Source organism: Haemaphysalis longicornis, unplaced genomic scaffold (genome assembly GCF_048455015.1).
Source record: "Haemaphysalis longicornis isolate Haplotype H1 unplaced genomic scaffold, Haemaphysalis longicornis Haplotype H1 scaffold_7, whole genome shotgun sequence".
NCBI lineage: Eukaryota > Metazoa > Arthropoda > Arachnida > Ixodida > Ixodidae > Haemaphysalis > Haemaphysalis longicornis.
Genome location: NW_027526422.1, coordinates 135328435 through 135350559, shown reverse-complemented (window position 1 = coordinate 135350559; position 22125 = coordinate 135328435). Strand labels below are relative to the sequence as shown.

General features: G+C 51.6%; 2 protein-coding genes across 2 annotated transcripts in view; one reads left to right on the top strand and one right to left on the bottom strand.

The window, feature by feature from the left end:
• Positions 1-570: 570 nt before the first annotated feature.
• LOC144146548 (uncharacterized) overlaps positions 571-22125 on the top strand; it is a 32090-nt gene continuing 10535 nt past the window's right edge. The window contains exons 1-2 of the mRNA XM_077678491.1: positions 571-598; positions 1693-2350. Coding sequence (XP_077534617.1) covers positions 596-598; positions 1693-2350 — 661 coding nt within the window. The 5' untranslated portion in view covers positions 571-595. The remainder of the gene's footprint in view (positions 599-1692; positions 2351-22125) is intronic.
• On the bottom strand, positions 14220-19989 carry LOC144147046 (uncharacterized). Its single transcript, XM_077679075.1, has 3 exons — positions 18606-19989; positions 16346-18479; positions 14220-14917 (listed from the first exon to the last, which is right to left on the bottom strand). The coding sequence occupies exons 1-3, from the start codon at positions 18752-18754 to the stop codon at positions 14276-14278; spliced, it is 2925 nt and encodes a 974-aa protein (XP_077535201.1). The 5' UTR covers positions 18755-19989; the 3' UTR covers positions 14220-14275.

The window sequence follows — 22125 nt, the reverse complement described above, 5'->3', positions numbered from 1 at the left end:
AGGAATATCTTCAATAGGTGTTCGTATAAATTGCTCACTTTCTTTACGCTGTGCAGTCTCTTTCAAACCAAATGAGCAGCCTGAAAAACAATATATATCGGGTTGAACCTAACACCTTTACAATACGTTTGCCTCTCTCTCTCGCAGCAGGAGTAAAGCAAAAATAAATTCAGCACTGAAAATGGCAACTATTTCCCACAGGCCCCACGCTCTAGAACGTTCTTTAAATCTTTACAGTAGCCCCGAGGTCCTTTAAATTCTCGTCAGAAACGTCGGACCTCGCGAGTGATGATGGCATTCACGTATACTGTGCCAAGGACAGGGTGGATCTCCTCTTCCTTCTTGCCCGCTCTAAGCCTTGTTTGACGCGGCGCTTAGTTCCTTGTTATCATGCAAGGGGCTGCCGATGGCGCTCACTCAATCGTCAGTTTATTGCCTACCATTTCACCAATTACGCATTCCTTATTCTTATCCAATCCCTATATCTGAATTCAATCTCGGCCTATCGTTCCATCTCGATACTAGATTTCTCGTATAAAAGGGGGCCAGAAATGTCCGAGGATCAGCAGTTGGACCAACATCAGCTGAAGAGACCATGGTAAGCAGCTTTCGTGCTGTTCTCGCAAAACGTTTCGATGTTAATGTGGGGGAGGGGGGAGAGCTCCTGGAGGTACCACACTTTAAGTTACGACCCCCAACCTTCTGCCCGCTTTTTGCAGTATTGTATAGGGATTAATTGTATAATAAAGCAGAACCAAAGCTTTTCTTGATGTAAATGGGTAGTTATTAAACCTGTCAAAATTGCGTTTAGGAACACATCAAAGGATTGAAAACTTCAAGAAGGAGTTCGGAATTAAACTGCTGGGCTACCTATATTACGCCCAATCTGTTTTCTAGTATAGGAAGAAATGATAGTTATTCCGTCCTTTCATTAGAGGCTATTTACTGGTAGAGTTTGAACTGAGTGATCCTATTCTAAATCCAATTCAAATCCTACACTATTGCGATTTCTGAAATTTGGAGGTCGGCCTCCCCAAATACATGCGTCTAAATGATACAGAACAATTTTTCGGCTGATTCTGGCTGTGGCCAATGTGAAAGTTGTTTACAGTGGGTTTGAAAGCAATTTATACTTCGTTACATGCTTTCTATTGGTATTCTTTTTTCATCGCGTGCGATGTGTGCTTGTTTTGAACGCAGTTAGCGTGCCTTTAGCTTGTCAAGTAAAGGCACGCATTTATGTAAAACTTTCAACAGAAAACGAAATCAGCAAGTGATCGCGTGAACGAGTGCAACGTTGAGGGTTAGGTTAAAACGCTACGAAGCAGTAACGCAGTACAGTATCTACCGCTTTAAAATACAGAAAAAAATTTCTGAAATTGCCCCTATATTACACATCAGTTCTCATAGTTTCGACTTAGTGCAACTATTTATTTTGCTGCCCAACTGCATGATGTCGATAACACGACCAATCAAGAATATACTTTGACACTCCCTAAGCCTCCCTCGGCAGTGTACATGTATCACCGCTTCGCTGATATTTTTATAGGGGATAAGAAATGTGGACATATCATTTGAATACCATGCGCTTTGGAAATGCTCGAAAGGTATCTGAATAAAGGAAGGAAAATAGCAAGTAGGCTGAAATACAGTGCGTCTTCTTAACCAATCCTCAACAATCTGGCACTACAGATCCGCGCCTGCCTCGTCCTGGCTCTGGCCACCAGCGCCTTCGCTGGCTACACCGGATTTGGTGGTTACGGTCTTGGCTACGGCCTCGGCTACGGCCTCGGCTACGGTGGCCTTGGCTACGGTGGATTCGGCTACGGTGGATTCGGCTACGGGCTCTCCCACTACGGCCTCGCCCATGGCATCGGCTACTCTGGTCTTGGCCTCGGCTACAGCTACGCCCCAGTCGCCAGCTACGCCGTCGCTGCCCCAGCTGTCGCTAAGACTGTGTCCACCTACCACGCTGCTCCTGCCGTGACCACCGTCCACCACGCCCCAGCTGTGGCCACTGTCGCTCACGCTACCCCCGTCGCTACCTATGCTGCTGCCCCCGTTGCCACCTACCACGCTGCCCCAGTCGCCACCTACCACGCCGCCCCAGTCGCCACCTACGCCGCTGTGCACCACGCCCCAGCTGTGACCACCGTTGCCCACGCTGCCCCAGTCGTCGCTTCCTACGGCGTGGCTCATGCTGCCCCAGTCTACGGCTACGGTGTTGGCACCCTCGGCTACGGTGTTGGCCACTACGGTTTCGGCTACGGTCTCGGATCCTACGGCCTGAACTACGGCTATGGCCTTGGCTCTCCATTCAACTACGCCACCCTTCTCCGCAAGAAGAAGTGTAAGTACTTCCCAATATACTTCTTTCTCAAATATGCTCTGAAAGTGGGAGAAAGAAATTATTGTGCATTACGGCGTCCTCAATTTTCCACAGTTGTAACTTCCCATCACGAGTGCTTCGGCGTTTTCATAAATGGTCACAGAGCAAACTGCTGATGCCTGCGTTGTAATGTTTAGTATGCCTACCGAGAAAGAAATGGTGATGTGCGTGATTGGCCAAAATGTTTCTTCTTGCTACCTAAAAAGAATATACTTTTTTGGATCATATAACGTATTGCTTTAGGAATGCCGTACACGATATAGTAGACGCTGTGTGCTCCCAGTAGCCCAAACAAACGTCTTTCACATTGCACAGCTTGCGAGTATGCGGTATTTCTTTCTTGTCGTAAAGATGGAGATTTTAACTTTTGTCTGTTTGCTCTTTCCAGAAACGCCTCCAGGAAGTGTCTCTGCATTCATCGTCGTAACCTAGAACATCTAAAAAATTTAGGCAGAGAGTTGTCTTCTGCGTTCTTACTAGAACACCAGGTCGATGCCACAATAAATAAACGATTCCTTTTATTTCCAGTTTCGCGACCCTTCATTTCTTTGCAGTGAACCAGCTGTGAGACTAATTGCGCCATTTGTATTGATGCCACGTATGGACTGACACTTGTGTGCTTTGTTGTTTCACACCATGTCTTAGACTACACTGTAGCCTCAAATTGATCTGTCCCACTGCACAGCAGTGCATTCACAGTTCTTTCATACACCCTGTTCGCGTTTTAAAAGCAGAGCTGTTTGAAAGCAACTGTCAGTCCATGCCACGAATGAACTGACAGTTTGGTGATTCCCTCTGGCGCGCCATATTTTGAACTGGACTATCGCGCAAAATTCACCAGGCCCACTGCACATTAGTTGTACATGCGCAGTCTTTTCATATGCCCTGTTCGCGTTTTACCCACAGACCTGTTTAAGCGCTTGGTTATGCCTTCCCTTGCGGTATAAGAATACTCCTTGCTATGGTGAGAATTTATAAGAAAAAGTAATGATTCACTTTAATTCTACACAGCACGGAAACACGTAAAAATACGTAAGTGGTGACATGGAAATTGCACGTTGATACTAACTCCCAGTCCCAGAAAACAGCTCAGAAATTCGAAGTTTTGGCATAAAAATGGCGGTCACGAAGAACGTTGATACATGCTACGACATTCCCTGAGCAGCAAGTGCAAAACCAGAGAACCACCGCGTGTTTAAAGTGTCGATGAGACGCCTGCGTAGGAAACTTCACGTTGAACTTTCCACCTACATTGCAGACATTAAAGATGACACCATGAAAGCTAGAGAGAAGTAAGAAACAAAAGAGAGCCACAAAGTAGCCGCCATGACAGCGAAGTCGACCCTCGTTGTGGTGGGAATACCTTGTGCGTGAGCTCGGCAAGTATCTATATTTAGATATTACGTTGCTCACATGCACAGTTCCGCACCGCCGCAAATGAAATACAGAAATAGCACCTTGTTCCGTATTGAATCAGCTTTACTTTGAAGATTAAAATTAAGCTATCTGTTAAAGATTAGCTTCTGACAGTGACCCGGTCAGTCGGCCTTCAGTAATCCGGTGTAGTCGGCCTTAAGCATCTTCCTGTTCTTTAATTACGCAAACGAGTGTGTTGACCCAGGAACAACAGTTTTAAAACCCGCAAAGTTGTTCTAGGTTCGTGAAAATAATCAGATTAAGGCAGAGCGCCAGGTCTCCCGCAAACATGATGGTGCGCGATTGACCACGTGTTTGCCGGGGCGATTCATTGAACAAGCGTTTCTCGTTACGTCTTTTATTCTCCAACTAAGTAGCCGGTGCTTCACTTTACGTGGATTCCGACCTATGCTCGAGATCACTCAATAATTATTTGAGCATGTTACTGGGACGCGTAGATAGTGACTAGGAACGAACGTATTTGTGTGAGACGCGAACTTTTCGATCAAACATTCGGTGACGTGCTTTATTACAAGTGCAAGTTGAAAGCGAGCATCCACTGGCAGGGTACTCATTTATCCAAGCGAACATCCAAGGCGATCTTAGATACCAAGGTCCGCACGGCATCCGGCTATGCAAACTAATAAGCACATTTGGGGAGACTTTTCACATATCCACCAGTGGTCAATAATCCTATATATCCTTCGTGAAGGCAACTTTGCGGGCCTCTTTGTGACGCCGTGTGTGCGGGAAGTGCAGACTGCCGCCTGATGTCATGCGGGAACCGTAGAGACCCACACCACCGCCGTGAAATATGCGAGGCCACCGCTTGCAAACTGATCTGGCGGGATTAAAAGCTCAATGTAGGGCATACAGAAGCTGTTGAGAAACCTTTTCCCGGAATCTTTTCTGCTTGTAAGACCCAACTGGCGAGCAGACTGTGAAGAGATTTACTGTATTTAAATCTTTTTGGCAACGCAGTGTCTAGAGTGCCATTCGACGACGCTCTAGCAAGCGCTGCAGGCATAAGTAGTGAATCTGTGATGACATTTGAATATTTATACTTGGCTAGCACCGCCCCTAGAGTCTGTAATTATGGTTTAGGGTTCCGTCATTGCTTCTTGAGGCCAATGCCGGTGGTTCAAGACCAGATGTTACCTCGCTTATTTTTCTCACATCTAAATTGAATTATAATTTTATGTCGTAGGTTATGTTTCGGTGTTTTAAACGGTGGCTTTGTGTCCGTTACTTTATGTTAAGTTAGTATGTGTTAAGCTACCTTAATTTACCTTGGGTAGACCAATGTAGTCCCAGACAGAGCATGTTTTTTACAAAACGCCGGTGGATGTCGATATAGCGGAGTGCTTATAGTACTGATAGACGGCACTCTTGACACAGCCTTTTAGCAAACATGTAGGGTCTTTTAAATGTTTCCCAATTTTAGCTCGCTAACATCTTGAATAAAAAACGTATATTTAATCAAATTCCATACGTCTCATTTTTGCGCATTCAACCAGAGAAATTACACAGCAACCAATTCTGGGAGCCATACACGTAGTTCGAGTTCCTCTAAAAAATGCGCTTAGAGGAAGATTGGAAATAATAGTCGCAGTTGTAAACTGTATGTTTAAAAGTGGGATACGTCGCAGAATGAAGTATGTTTGGTGTTTTCATCTAATGCAAATAACAAATAGGCGTTAGTCCTCTCTCCCAATCAAGACTGAAGATGCTGTTCGTTTCTCCGAAGTCCGGTGCCCACCAGGAACCCAATCGCCCGGGCTCCGGTTGATTTGGCAGGAGGCTCGCAGGGCGCTGGTAAGATCTCGGAGATGGCAGTCGAATTGACGAACTCGAGGTGTTTGGATTTGATGAAGGGAAATGAAGAAATGATTACAACTATTTTCATTAGAATAACTGAGTACATGAGTAATATAGTAGAACCGGACAATTGGGGTAGTTGGTAGCTGGTCATCTTGAAGGTGGAAGCGCTCACACAACAGGGACGGAACTAGGAAAAAGGAGTTAGCGCCGTGTAGTCCCTGTTTTTTCTACTTTCACCCCTGTTGTGTGAGCGCTTCCCCCTTCAAGGTGAAGATGAGTAATAATAAGGGAAATACTTCAAACTGCAGTTAAACGCTATAGCTCCAATTGCGTACAAGTCACTCGAGCTTCAAGTCACAAACCGCACGAGAAATGACGGCCGGGTTTCTGTTTTCGCCGCAGGACCCGTCTAGTTGCCCGGTACACTGCTGCACCCTAAACATCCGCCACGATCCTCCAGTCTACCTCTCGCTTAGGGGGCTCACAAATCCCAACCTAGCTTAAGCGGTCGAGACTCCTTCTCTCGCCGGGAACTGGCTAGCTGAGAGCTCAGACAAGAACGCTGTTTAACGGCCAACATTCGGCCTTATAACACCTCAATATTACTCTCTCTCGGCAACGCCCCTCTAGCTTTCATACACGTGTCAGGAAAGGCCCAAATTCACGTAGACAGCTGTCACTCAGCCATTTCTCGAATATTCGGTAAGGCGCCGCCACCTTCGGGTCAAAAGCCGGTGCGCGGGCGAGCAACCACGGGGCGGGGAGTACACATGCCTCAGAAGGGAGGAGTTCAAAAGGGCGATGACTCCGCGCCGGTGCCGGTGCCCGCGGAGGCCGCAGACGCGGCCACGGAGACGCCAGCGCCATCTCTCGCCCCCGCCGCGGATCCCCCCTCGGCGAAGTGCGAGGAGGTGGCGCCGCTCATCGGCACCCCAGCAAAGAAAGAACTGAAACTAAAGCGTGGCAAACTGTTCGCTTGGCGACGCAGTGAAACATCCCCCTCGCGAGGGGCACGATCAAATGCAGAGTATTTCCGGAGCGCACGACGTTAAGTAGTTTGCGTTACGTTAATGTTGTTGCACTTGTGGCAACTGCTGACGAGAGAGCGCTCGTCAGCAGTAATTTCAATGAGTCAAGGATATAAGGCGCGTTCGTAGCCTTCCATTCTGTGTCGGCTTTGTGGCGCAGTGGGTAGAGCACCATGTACATTGCGTTCCGCCCGCAGGGTCGAGGGATCGAAACCAGGCGCCGGATAGTATTTTCTTTTATATAGTGTAGGGGGAGGGGTGCGGACAACGACGGTGCGAACTACGACGGGACAACGCAGGTGACATCGTGAGTTACTGAAATGCTCTGCATTTAAAAGCGGCGTCTGCCGAAAGGTAGCCATTCCGACGGTGGTGCGTGACGATGCGATCTTGCTGAAAAGCCGCCGCTGCCATGCGGTCAGACAACGATAATTACCCCTTCGTTGTTCGCTACGTCAATAATAGCCCCGTTTACATTGACCCTACGAGGGCGCGTTGAGTCGAAATAAACAGGTTTTTTTTACTTAACCCCCCATGCATAAGCGGACGGGTTGGGTCGGACAGCAGTCCCGGCGAGTATAGTCGACTCGGAGGCAGGGGGTGGGTAGGCTCACTCGTCGGATTGAGTCGGCGGGCAGTAGGGAGCAGCATACTGCACTTGCGCGGTTCTAACGCGCCCCCAAACGTGACGTGCAGGTAAATCCGTCCACAAAAATTCAAAAAAAAAATAATTTGACACTGACGGTACTGCGCAGATGGAAAAGACATGACACCACGCACTTCGAGGAGGAAGATTTTATTTGGCGTATGCAGCTGTGGAAGCGAAAAATGATTGTGCTGCATAAGATTGCTTATCCAGCTCCTGCTGGAAATAAAGTTATAGCTGTAAACACTGAATCTATTTGCGGTTTCAAGTGCCTTGACCTTCATAATTCTAAGCACCACGGGCTAATTGCAGCAGCACAAAAAAATGTGCAACAGTTCACCAAGGTATGCGATATGTCATTGAGGAATTAGTGCGCCGAAAGTTACTGACGTGGTGTTGACTCATTGCATTTATTTGATTGGCTTACATTTTGCGGGGACTCCATGTCCGTTCCGCATGGCAATGCTGCCGGCCGCTTTAAAGCCTATTTAGGTTTTGAGCCCGATTGTAACGAGCACACAATAATTAAAGGAGTACTGACACTAAATTTGTCCCTTTCGGTTTTTATGCTTTAAAAGATACCTAGTGGTCCAGTAATTACAAAAATCGAACCAAAAGTGGTCAGCCGCAAGCGCAGAATTAATTATAACGCATTTATTCCAATCAGTCTCAAATTCGGTCGTCGGGCTCCAAACAGCCGTTCAAATGCACGACGCAGAGTTTGACATCACGGTTTCTGTGACGTCAGGGACGTTTTCCGCATCGTCTGCTACGATTGCACATGGTCCGCACTCACCCGCGCAGTCTACACGTCGTGTTAATCATCATACTGCGATGAGTCGATGCCAGCCGAGAGACAGACGGACAGAACAACTTTAGTTGGCCAGGCGATTAGGCCGCCGACGTCTTCGCAGTCGTCCGTTTTTATATGTAAAACATCTCTTGCTCGGGGCTATGACCGTCCGTCGGCGTCCGTACGCCAGCTGTGCGATAGCGTGCGCCCTGCTCTTCCTCTCTCCCTCTCCCCACCAGCTGTGCAATAGCGCGCGCGCTGCTCCTCCTCTCCTCTCCTCCTCTCCGCGCGCCGCTCCCTCTGTTGCTGCATGTCCGATGAACTGAATGGACGCCAACAATTCTGTCAGCGAACTGGCGAAAGTGAAGCCGCTTCGAAACGCCAGCGTCGAGCAGCGGATCCCACACTGCGAGAAAGCGAAGCCGATTCGGCACGCCAACGTCGCCAAGCGGATCCGGATGCGGTTCGCCAATGAGAAGCCGCTTCGAAACGCCAGCGCCGCCAAGCGGATCCGGATGCTGCTCGTCAACGTGACCGCGCCGCGAAAGCTGCCGCGCGTGCGACTGGGGATTGGGGAACTCCGAGATGCTTTGCATCACCACATATTCTCTTCGGGGAGATGGTGTAATTTTTTAATATCGCTGGGGCTCGCACCGGCGCAGACCGTGATAGCAACAGCTTGTCGCCACTCTTCCAATCAATCTGATCGCGGAAAAGAAGTTCCACATGCGAGAAAGTAGATGTTAGTGTGGGGAAAAATTGTGCTAAGGGTTGTTATGAGCGCGGAATTCAAAAGCGGCGATCAAGTATTTGCCGCGATGGTAAACCTACGCTGACCGGCATCGGAGGTTCGGCGCTCCGACCCAGCACTGCCGGCACCGCGTTGCGGTGAGCGGCCGAAATATGGCGCCACCTGCGCGGCAGAATCAAAACAGACCACGGCAGATGTCTTGGCCGTATTGGTCACCGATCGCTCAAAGGGCAATTATCGCCAAAATAAAGTTCGCACCTGCGAAAAAGGGGATGATAGTGTGGTTGAAAATTGTGTGAGGGATGCTAATTCGCAGTTGTACCGATAGCGGCGATCAAATATTCGCTCCGATACTAAGCCTAAAGTCCCCAACACCCAAGCTGAGCTGACCCGAGCAACGCCGAGCCCGCTGGCTTGAGCGACAGTTTTTGTGGCCGCCGCCGCGCATGAACTCAGTTCAGGTTTCGCGCTGCATGTCGTCGCGTCGAAAATAATGTATCTTGGCGTCGTCGTCGATTTGCTTGGACAGTCTTCCACTGAGCAGTACTTCGCATTCCGCGAGCTTGCCATAGCACAACTGGCACAACTTTCGCGAGCTCGGCTACGTGCACAGGCCGCTCAGGTAAGACACCGCGCAGTTTTCGGCACCGGTACAAAGGAACACCATGCGCCGGCCACGAACTGAAGAGTAAAGACTTCGAACACGCAATGTGCGCAAAGTTTACAAGCATTGCTCACAGAGGTACACCCAGGTCTCCTGCTCAAACTAAGACCACCGACAGCAGCAGCGCAGGATATCGTTTCCGGTTCCGAAAACGACTATACGACTTCACCCTGAACCAGCCAGACACGCCGGCCAATGTTTCTTCACGCTGAAAGCGATTTCGCTAGTGCTGCCGATTTGTGGAAGCTCGCGGCCGGGACAATCAAATTCGATTTTCGATGTGATTCCGGCCTCGGATCGCTGAAAAAAATGTCTGTGAGGCATCTGTACAAGCTACTGAAGCCAATTATATTATTTTTAGCCTCAAAATTTTGGTCTCAGTTCTCCTTTAAGGCTACCTTTTAGCAAAAGAGGGTGCGCGTTGGAATCGTGAAAATACGGTAACTCCTTTTCTGGGACCCCTCCGCTCCCCTCACCTCGATTTTTTGGCCAGGGTTCATACAAACGCGGGAGGGGTCGAGGTAGCTGAACCCGCCAGTCGACTCGACCTTTTCTCGGCGAGTCCATAGCCCCGGATACATGGACTCGACGAAAAAGGGTCAAGTTGACTGGCGGGTTCAGCTTCCTCGACCCCTCCCGAGTTTATATGAACCCCGGACAAAGAATGAAGTTGAGGGGAGCGGAGGGCTCCCGGAAAAATAGTTACGTATTTGCACATTTCTAATGCCCACCCTTTTTTGCTAAAAGGTAGCCTAAATATTTGTGTGCGCATTATAACCGGGCTCAAAACCGAAATAGGCTTTAAAGCGGCCAGCAACCTTGCCATGCGGCGGACACGAAGTCCCCCCAAAATCCAACTCAATCCAATAAAAACAATCCGTCAACCCCACGTGAATGACTTTTGGCGCAATAATTCCTCAATGGCATGCCACGTACCTTGGTCAACTGTTGCACATTTTTTTGTGCTTCTGAAATTAGCCCGTAACACCTAGAATTATGAAGATCAAAACACTTGAAATCGCAAATGGTTTCAATGCTCCTCGGTATAACTATTTTCAGCAGGAGCTCGATGAGCAATCTTCTGAAGCACAAGCATTTTTTGCTTCCACAGCTGCGTACGCCAAACAAAATCTCCCTCTTCCAGGTACGTGGTGTCATGTCTTTTTCATCGGCGCAGTACCGTCAGTGTCAATTTTTTTTTCGAATTTTCCTTCGCGATCTTACCCGCGCGTTACGATGGGGGGTGCGTTACAACCGCGCAAATACGGTATTCTGCTCCCCGCAGCCCGTCGACTCAGCCCGACGAAGCAGCCAACCCACCCCCTGCCTCCGGGTCGACTGGACTCGCCGCGACAGCTCTCGGAACTAACCCGTCTGCTAATAAATGAGTGTGTCGAGTTCAAAAAACATGTTTATTTCAACTCAACGCGCCCTCGTCGGGTCAATGTAAACGGGGCTCATGTATCTGGGGCTAATACTCGGTACTTGGCGGAGCCGCCTGCATTCTTAACGGGGATTATTTTTGCGGCATTCCTCTGTTAAGACAAGCCAAATTGGCGACGGCCGCCGCGAAGTACCGGCAGTGCTTTGCCGCTAGACCGAGCGGCGGGGAGTTATCCTTCCACGCGCCAGGCTGGGGCGCCTGGCCTCTGACCTCTTGAGTGGACCTTAAACTCCCCATCGTCTGATTTTCACGCGCTATGAGAAACATAATCAACAAAAATATGGTTCGTTAGAGTGCTTGCAAAACACAACTGATGCACCGAACATTATTCCCGCAATCATTGGCAAAATGTCGAAGAAACAATCCGCCTTGTGCCGGGCATCTCCTGCTTGCCGCCAAGTCACGCTAAGTGGAAAACAAATGCAGTGCTCTGCCGGCATTAGAAATATCAGTAAATGTCCAACTCCATGTTAAACGTTCCTGGATCATCAATCACTGCATAACATAGAAACTCTGATGTCATCAACTACGACCGTTCATCCACCCAGAAGACTCGTAGCGAATCAGGACAGCTTTCGTTTTTTTACTAGAGTCCCATGGTGTAAGGTCCACTTATGAGTTAGCGGCCAGGTGCCCGGGCTGCGCGTGAGAACGCGCCGCTCTGTCTGGCGACGTAGCACTGCCGACACTGCGCTGCAGCCACCGCTAATTCGTCGCGGCGTGCGCGGGAGACGGATTGTCTGGCCCTTCGCATTCCTCAAGGATAATCCCCCATTGAGAGGGCAGACGGCGGCGCCGGATTCCAGGAACGCCTGCCGGACCTGCTGGGATTACCGGCGTCTCCATTGTTGTCGCGCCCTGGTCAGCATGACGCACTGTCGCCGTCTTTCGTTTTTCGCCCCGCGGGGTCGCTCGAACTTGCTCGTCTACGAGCGTGCCGTTGACCCGAAGGTGGCGGCGCCTCAATGAATATTCCGTGGCGTGCTGAGTGACAGCTGTCTACATGTATTTGGGCACGCCCATACGCGTGTACGAACGCTACAGGGGCGTTCCCGAGAGAGTGTGATCTCGAGGTTATATAAGACCCAACTTGGCCGTTGGAAATCGTTCTGGTCTGAGCGCTGAGCTGGCAGTTCCCGGCGAGACAAGGAGTCTCGACCGTTAGCGCTAGGTTGGGATTTGTGAGCCCCCTAGTCGAGGTTAAGATCGCGTCGGAGGTTAAGGGTGCAGCGCCGCACCGGGCAACTAGACGGATCTTGCGGCGAGACAGGGTCTCGGCCGTTGTTTCTCGAGCGGTTTGTGTACGCTCCGAGAATAGGAAGAGTTAGACGGAGTTGAGGAGCTCGAGTGATTTGTGCGCACTCGGAGCTAGCGTCTAGCTGAAGTTTGCAGTTTTTCTTTTATTATTCATGTAACCAGTTTTCCCACTGTAAATAGCTGCATATAAACCATTCGTCTCATTTAATCAACCCCAACGCCTTGAGTTCGTCAATTGGACCGCCGCCTCCAAGAACTTCAACACCATCACCCAGCCAGCCTCCTGCCAAATCAACCGAAGTCCGGTGTCGATCAGGAACCCAATCGCCCGGGCTCCGGTTGATTTGGCAGGAGGCTGGCTGGGTGATGGTGTTGAAGTTCTTGGAGGCGGCGGTCCAATTGACGAACTCAAGGCGTTGGGGTTGATTAAATGAGACGAATGGTTTATATGCAGCTATTTACAGTGGGAAAACTGGTTACATGAATAATAAAAGAAAAACTGCAAACTTCAGCTAGACGCTAGCTCCGAGTGCGCACAAATCACTCGAGCTCCTCAACTCCGTCTAACTCTTCCTATTCTCGGAGCGTACACAAACCGCTCGACAAACAACGGCCGAGACCCTGTCTCGCCGCAAGATCCGTCTAGTTGCCCGGTGCGGCGCTGCACCCTTAACCTCCGACGCGATCTTAACCTCGACTAGGGGGCTCACAAATCCCAACCTAGCGTTAACGGTCGAGACTCCTTGTCTCGCCGGGAACTGCCAGCTCAGCGCTCAGACCAGAACGATTTCCAACGGCGAAGTTGGGTCTTATATAACCTCGAGATCACACTCTCTCGGGAACGCCCCTGTAGCGTTCGTACACGCGTATGGGCGTGCCCAAATACATGTAGACAGCTGTCACTCAGCACGCCACGGAATATTCATTGAGGCGCCGCCACCTTCGGGTCAACGGCACGCTCGTAGACGAGCAAGTTCGAGCGACCCCGCGGGGCGAAAAACGAAAGACGGCGACAGTGCGTCATGCTGACCAGGGCGCGACAACAATGGAGACGCCGGTAATCCCAGCAGGTCCGGCAGGCGTTCCTGGAATCCGGCGCCGCCGTCTGCCCTCTCAATGGGGGATTATCCTTGAGGAATGCGAAGGGCCAGACAATCCGTCTCCCGCGCACGCCGCGACGAATTAGCGGTGGCTGCAGCGCAGTGTCGGCAGTGCTACGTCGCCAGACAGAGCGGCGCGTTCTCACGCGCAGCCCGGGCACCTGGCCGCTAACTCATAAGTGGACCTTACAACTCCCCCCTTTAAGAGGGTTACTGGGCCTCTTGGTTCAGTCAATCCGAAAAGAATTTAAAAGGGCCACTCGTTTCATCTCTCCTTCCGCAATAACAGCGGCATAAAAAAAAAAAAACACGTGGAAGGAGCTGGGTAAAACCACGAATGAGCCCCCTGCTATTTCTGCAGTTCAGCTGATCCGAACTCTGTCTCCCCTAATCTACAAACACAACCTATTCACTAGCCGTCAACAGGGCCGGAATACTCTAGCAAACCGGAAACACAAGGAAAAAAAAATGCTAACAACACTAAGTGCGAGTAAAAAGAAATGGGGTCGTGTCTCCGGAGCGCGTAAACGCCACGAACAACGAGACAACTCAACCTAAAACACTGATGCGCGCTATAACTGCAAACACGCACAATAATTCCGGCACTCGACAACAAGAACAAAAGGAATAAGAACTGGTTAAGAACACGGGCAACTTTGCAGTCAACAAAAATAAAACGTTAAGAAAGTTTGCATTGCCACTATGCGCACGCGCGCAAATGTTCTCCGTGACGGCGTAGCATGATAACGTTCCTTCAAGAATGTTCAGCTGCGTTTTCGCTCACTTGCGGTGCACAGAAAGTTCAGTTCGGTGCGCGGGTCGATCAATTCGGTGCACGGATCGAGCACTCAGGCATCTCGTCGCGCACAACCGCGGCACACACACACAGACACACCACCAACGAAAAAGGACGGGTGAACGGGAACGTTCACGTCCGTCGTGGCGGTGTTAAGGCTGGGAGGCAATTCAATGGTGGCCCCCCCAAGCAACATTGTGAAGGCGCGACAGAGCGTCCGCGTTCGCGTTGTTTGCTCCCTTCCTGTGAGAAACCACAACGTTGTAGCGTTGCAAGGCTAATGCCCACCTTGACAATTTAGCCCCATGAGGCGTACAGGTCGTCAGGTAAGACAGAGGATTATGGTCAGACACGACATTGACTTCTGCCCCAAAAACCCAATAATCAAACTTTTTCAATGCCCAAATGATGGCAAACGCCTCGCGCTCGATGGTTGACCAGCGGGTTTGGGTTGGAGTGAAACGGTGGCTGGCAAAAGCGATGGGCTTCTCGCGGCCCTCTTTCCCCATCTGCGCCAGACATGCCCCGGCTCCCACCTCAGACGCGTCAGTAAACAGCCAATAAGGCTGGTTCGGGTCAGGGGTGTTTAGCGCCGCGGCTGAGCAAAGGGACTCCTTTAGCTGCTCGAACGCCCGCTCGGCCTTGCTACTCCAAGGAATCGGGTTCGGTACACCCCGCTTTGTCAGGGACGTTAGCGGCTCAGCTACCTCCGCGTAGTTGTTGACGTACTCTCTGTAATATCCGCAAAGGCCAAGGAGGCTTCGAAGCTCCTTCTTAGTCTTTGGTTGTACGAGACCTCTGATTGCGGCCAGCTTTTCCGGATCAGGACCGTGCGTTCCGCTGCCCACTACGTGGCCGAGGTACTTAATGTGGCCCTGAGCTACCTGGCACTTCTCAACGCTCGCCTTTAACCTTGCGTCCGTCAACAAGCCGAGGATAGTGTCCACGTGCCTAAGGTGTTCCTGCCATGAAGAGGAGAAGACGGCAATGTCATCCAGATAGGCCGTGGCGTAGGACCGGTGTTTGGCGAGCAACGTGTTCATCATCCTCTGAAATGTTGCTGCCGCATTTCTGAGACCAAACGGCATGACGCGCCACGCGTACTGCCCGTCGTGCGTGACGAAGGCGGTTAGGTGCTGGCTCTCCGGCGCTACCGGCACCTGCCAGTAGCCCCTCCGCAAGTCTATGACTGTGATAAACCTCGAGTGACCCACTTTCAGGATCAGCTCCTGCGGTGGAGTCATAGGAAATGCATCGGCGCGAGTCATGGCATTTAGCCTGCGGTAGTCAATACACATTCTCCACGACCCATCTTTCTTTCCGACGCAAACGACCGGGTGAGCATGCTCACTTTCCACGGGGTAAACGAGGCCCAATTCTAACAGTTCGTCTACCTGGTGGGTGACTTCTTTCCTGAGCAGCTCCGGAACACGGTAAGGAAAAGCCCTCTTTGGCTCATAACTTCCCTGCAGCTCGATTCGGTGTTGCCCCACCGCGGCGAGTCCTGGCGTTCCATCGAACAGGTCGGCGTGTTTTGCAAATACGCTTGCAATTTCGGAGCCCTCTCGCTCGCTTAAGTGTGACAACTTCTCGATCGGTAAGGGGAGGGCACTTCGACACGGCGGCATAAAGCGCGGGGCGCACTCTACGTACCCAAACTCGCTATCTTCATCGAACACTACCCCCACGTGACTGACGCGACAGTAGTAAGGCCGCAGGCGGTTCGCGTGCACCACCGAAGTTCTCTTTTCCCCCATGTCGAGACGGTATGAATGCTGCCTCTCCTGTGCAACAACCGTGAATGGGCCCAACCATCTCGGGGCCGTCTTACGTTTACCCTCCGTGTCGAACAAAAGGACCTGTTCGCCCACGCTGAACGTTTTGTTACGCGCGGTCCTATTGTACGCCTGTGCGTAGCTGCCCTGGCGCGCGCTCGCCGTGAGCCCCGCCACTTCCGCCGCTACTTCTAGCTGCTCGCGCAGCTGCCGTAGGTATTTCGCTGGCTCCTCTTTTAATGTGCCCGGTACGGGCAGTTCCCCTGTCCAACTGTGCTGGAGGATCGCAAGCGGTCCTGTGGGGTTCCTGCCATATAGCATGCGAAACGGGGCGACTCCGGTAGTGTCGTGCGGGACCTCTCGGTAGGCCCACAACACGAACGGTACTAGTCTATCCCAGTTCCTTGGATCCTTCTCGATGACGTGGAACAGCATGTTCTTAAGTACCCTATTCCAACGCTCCACCGTGCCATTGCTCTCCGGGTGTTCCGGTGTCGAGAAGCGTGGCGCGCAGCCCAACCTTTCCAAAAAGCTTTGTGTCAGTTGGGACGTGAAGTTAGTACCCTGGTCAGAGCATATTAACTCAGGGATGCCAGTCCTGCTGAATATTGTCAGGAGAGCCTCGCAAGTTGCTTTCGCCGTAAGTGACCGCAAGCACACGACTTCGGGCCAGCGTGTGCAGAGGTCGACCAGACAAAGCGCATACTTGTGGCCCCGACCCGACGGTACGTCCAGGGGACCGATGATGTCCACGTTTACTACCTGGAATGGGTGGTCGGGCCTTGTTAGGGGAACAATAGGGACCCGGTCGCTGAGCCGTCTATCTGCCCGGATTTGGCAGCCATGACATGTTTGGCAGTGATGGGATACGTCTGCCTCTAGGCCGGGCCAGAAAAAGCTATATTTTATCCTAGCCTTCGTCTTTTTGGGGCCTAAATGGCCTCCCCATAGTGACTCGTGGGCCAGCAAAAGTACCTCCGCGCGTCTCTCTGAGGGCAGCACAAGTTGCGTTACCTTCGCGCCGGCTATAGTGTCCCTATGAAACAGCAACCCGTCAGAGACAAACATGCCCGCTTTCCCTCTTTTCGCGTCGGCCCAAGCTTTCTTTAGGCTGTCATCAGTCAGCTGAGACGCCAGTAGCCTTGCCCGTGGGCCCTCAACTTCGCCTGCCTCATCAATCTCCTCGGCCGGAGCTTCGGGTGCCGTCTCTCCCGTAATCTCACACACGGCAGCCGCCGGTTCCGAGATCGCCCCGGTGCCGACCTCGCAGTCCCCTCTTGAGGAGGCGAAAGTTTCAGCCGTGCTGTTCGCCTCCCGGTTGGGGTGACATTTCGTCAGCAGCTCCCAATCCTCTCTCGAAAGCAAACAGTCTAGTCCCTCGGCGAGATTGTTGGTGACAGCACAGATTAGCTGCACCTTGGGGCTCCCGACCACCGACACGGCCTGCCTCAAACTCACAGGCAGGCTGACCACTCTCGCGCTAACCGACTCGCCAAATGCTGGAACTAGCCTGATGGTGCCCGATGGCTGCATAGCGTCCTGCGGGACTAGACTTTCTCGTACCACCGTAACTTCGCTTCCCGTATCGATCGTCGCGGTAACTGTCTTGCCTGCACAGTCGAGTTCCACGTGCTGTAGTCTAGACTTTCTCAGCTCATCAATGCTTCCGAGCGCATTTACCTCGGCCACGAGAATTCGCTGCCCCCCGCTCGTGAAGCCGGCATCCTGAGCCTGCACTGCACTTGCGTCCTCTACTATCACCCTCTGCACGTGCGCGCTTCGCCCTGGGTTTCCTGGCTTCTCAGCAATTTTCGGGCACAGCCGGAAGTGTTGGCCCTCTCCCTTACAGACGCTACAAATCCACATTCGCTTGCCACTGTTGGTATTGCGCGGGGGCACTTGATCTCTGCGCCCAACAGCGGAGCCTCTCCCCTTGGCCTGCTCGAAGGTTTGCAGCACGTTAGCTATCTCTGGCGGCTTCAGCCACGTCTCTGCTTCGCGCAGGCGAACGTACTCCAGTCCCTCAGCGCTCAAACTGTTCTTCATTCTATCGGCCACCATGAGGGCCACTACCTCCTCTTTTGTTTCGACCTTCCTCGATTTCAGGTAGTAGTCAAACTGGGTGCCGACGCGGGAGGCAAATTGCGACCAGGTTTCGTCGTTACGTTTCGCTGCCTTTGCAAATCGGTCTAGGTATTCTGCGGGGCTTAGCCTAAGCTCCTGCAGCACGGCCTTTTTTACCGCTTCGTAGTCATTGCACTCACTGTCCCCGAGTCCACGTAACATGTACCTCACCCGTTCCGACAACGCCGGTACCACTAAATGGACCCGACTCGACTCCGGCACCCCGTACGTCACGAACAACCTTTCAACTTCGTCGAACCACAACGGAATGTCCGCATCGCACGGCAGCTTAAGCCCTTTCGGGACCTTTGCGCACTGAGTGACCGGGTCTAAGCCCGGCCGTCTACCCTCGTCTGAGACCGAGCCCGTAGGGGTTTGCGTGCCCGCCCTCGTCTCCAGCTCCAACCTTCGCAGCCGCTCATCGGATTCGAGCTTCAGTTTTTGCATGCGTTCTTCCGATTCTCGCGCCTCTCTTCTCTCTCGCTCCGCCGCCTCTCGCGCTCTTTCCTCCGCCTCGCGCGCTTCTTTTCTCTCTCGCTCCGCCGCCTCTCGCGCTCTTTCCTCCGCCTGGCGCGCTTCTTTTCTCTCTCGCTCCTGAAACTCCAACTCCATTCGTTTAAGGATTATTGTTTCAGACTCCACTTGGACCACCCCTCCTGCCGCCGTTCCCCCTTGAGGTGGCGCCTCATGTGTTTGACGATTTCCGTCTCCTTCCGCCATGTTCGTCTGCATGCTCCGCGTGACTACCATGCAACCCCAGACTCAGCCTACACCGCCACAACGAAGCGCAAGAAATCCCACTCACCCGCACATTCGGTGGTCGGCTGCCGCGTCGCTGGCTCCGGGCGCTGGCTTGGCTCTGCCGCTCCACTCCGCGCGGAGCTCGGCTGCTGCCGATGAAGGCGGGCTTGCGTCCGCTTGCTGCCCGTGGTTGTGGCCTGGTGGTTTCTTCTGCCAAATCCTGTCGGCTGCGCCAGTGAAGATCGTTTCCCCGAAGTCCGGTGTCGATCAGGAACCCAATCGCCCGGGCTCCGGTTGATTTGGCAGGAGGCTGGCTGGGTGATGGTGTTGAAGTTCTTGGAGGCGGCGGTCCAATTGACGAACTCAAGGCGTTGGGGTTGATTAAATGAGACGAATGGTTTATATGCAGCTATTTACAGTGGGAAAACTGGTTACATGAATAATAAAAGAAAAACTGCAAACTTCAGCTAGACGCTAGCTCCGAGTGCGCACAAATCACTCGAGCTCCTCAACTCCGTCTAACTCTTCCTATTCTCGGAGCGTACACAAACCGCTCGAGAAACAACGGCCGAGACCCTGTCTCGCCGCAAGATCCGTCTAGTTGCCCGGTGCGGCGCTGCACCCTTAACCTCCGACGCGATCTTAACCTCGACTAGGGGGCTCACAAATCCCAACCTAGCGCTAACGGTCGAGACTCCTTGTCTCGCCGGGAACTGCCAGCTCAGCGCTCAGACCAGAACGATTTCCAACGGCCAAGTTGGGTCTTATATAACCTCGAGATCACACTCTCTCGGGAACGCCCCTGTAGCGTTCGTACACGCGTATGGGCGTGCCCAAATACATGTAGACAGCTGTCACTCAGCACGCCACGGAATATTCATTGAGGCGCCGCCACCTTCGGGTCAACGGCACGCTCGTAGACGAGCAAGTTCGAGCGACCCCGCGGGGCGAAAAACGAAAGACGGCGACAGTGCGTCATGCTGACCAGGGCGCGACAACAATGGAGACGCCGGTAATCCCAGCAGGTCCGGCAGGCGTTCCTGGAATCCGGCGCCGCCGTCTGCCCTCTCAATGGGGGATTATCCTTGAGGAATGCGAAGGGCCAGACAATCCGTCTCCCGCGCACGCCGCGACGAATTAGCGGTGGCTGCAGCGCAGTGTCGGCAGTGCTACGTCGCCAGACAGAGCGGCGCGTTCTCACGCGCAGCCCGGGCACCTGGCCGCTAACTCATAAGTGGACCTTACACATGGCTCCATATAGGCCAGCTATACAGTGAAATGTCGTTACTTCCAAATTCAATACTTCAAATTTATGGATAACTCGTGTACGATTTGGTCCCGCTAAGTCTCCACAAAAGTCTGGGTATATAGAAACCCTTAATTTAATTCGAAGCCGAGTAGGTTCCGCCACAATTTGAGCCATTATTCCGGGACCTATTCCTGCTTAATGCACATCATCTGCTAAACTACCGATTATTGTCTGCGTATCGCAAATAAAAAAAATGGAACAACTTTATCGCTTCAATGTAAAATCTGAAAGCAAACGTCTTACCCTACAACACACCGCCACCGAAATTCTGGCACGTACCCTGCCCAAGAACAAACCACGGTACTCACATAATAAGCTTTACCCTTCCTACCTTCCTGAATACACTTCACTTAAACAGTATAGACGTCACATCCACATCCTTATCAGCTCTACGTACGTACTGCTTTCTGTAGCGACACGCCTTAACAACCGCCAACACTTCTTTTTTTCATACCTGCCTGAAGATTGTAATGCGTTTCCTTAGCGCACAAACCCTTTGACTTCTCTGCTTCTTTGATGCTCATGTCGTTTCATATCTTGTACTCCCACAACGCCAAAACCGAATTTGTAATTTAATCCTCTAGTAATGCGCATCACTGTATCAGTGAACATCGATGCCTTTAGAATGTACTTTTCTTTTTCTTCTGGTAGTGTTTGTCACCTCGAGTTCGTATTGCCCCAAGATTTAGCGTTTTACTTGTCACTAGCTTCAACACTGTCCTGCTCGAGCTGTTATAGTTGTGACATTGAAATAGATTACCCGTGTCTTGAATTGGACATGTCTGGCGCCGGTTTCTTCTTCTTTTCTTTTCTTTGGTTGTTGTTGTTGTTGTTTCTTCTTTGAGGGGGTAGTCTCTCTCCTCTTTCTCTGTTTTTTTTTCTTTTTTGTTTCTCTATCGAAAAGCTTTCTTTCTTTGTTTGTCTTTTCTTTCTCCCTCTACCCCTGCTGCTCTACCCCTGCAACAAGGCTTTTTCCAGTGGCGTGTCCAGTTGCAACTTGACAAGTTCGCAGGGTTCTGCCGCCTACCAGCTGCATCACGTCGTCTCATACAGTGCACCGGCAAACGACGTCCCCTGTTGAAACCTGGCAAAGTTGAAAAGAGGCTTCAGTATAATACTTACATACTGATGCGTTCGCACTATCATACAACACGCAAACTTCTGCCGCGATGTGCAGAACAAACGCGCACATTTTTATTGTAGCCTTCAGTGGTGGTTTTGTAGAACGGGACACAATTTTCAACGCTTCGTAATGTGCGCGTCGACTGTGTGAATTTGAGGTATACGATAGTTTTCGTCGTTTTCGAGGTGTTCTTTGCAGGACGCAGAGGGCAGGCTCGCTCTTTCACCGACGGTGGCCCTAGTCCGAATAGCAAGGGACGTCTCTGACTCCCTTGGGGTCGGGTGAGCCAATGCAAGAAAGAAGAAACAATACCAGTCTTCTCATTTGGGCCCAATAAAGTCTTTTCTCTCTCTCTCTCTCTCCCCTCGCCCTAGAACGGCCACCGACGTGCGAGCGGGGCCACAAAGTTGAACGCCAACGAGCCAAAGATCCCGAGCGAGAGACGCCGAGACCGACGGAAACCGGACGGCGAACGAGAGAAACGAATCACAGCCACAACAACTACAAACACAATCCTTCCTTCTTTTTTCTTAGCTTCCCCGGTCGACCACATGACCCGTGTCAACCAGAAGTTACACGAAGAACTAGGCTTGACACTAATGCGAAGTTTCGAAGTCGATAGGTAAATCTACACAATACACTAAAAACGTCGTTATTCAGAAATTAGTTCGACAATATATTATGAGCAAAGACATTAGGAAATAATTTGCTTACCTGAATATTCCAAGCGACCGTGCATGACAGCTGACTGCCCACTGTAAGAATGCCGCCCGGCCGGGAAAGTGGAGTTCGTAGAAACGACGTCCCGTCGCATGAAAATTCCCCGCAGTGGACACTGGGTGTTCTCGCACCTACTACACGGGCCTGTCGATATCAACTTACTAATCAGGTTGTTCCTTCTTCGCCACTTTTTAGCACAAGAAAGCGCGCACTCCGCACAGTACACAC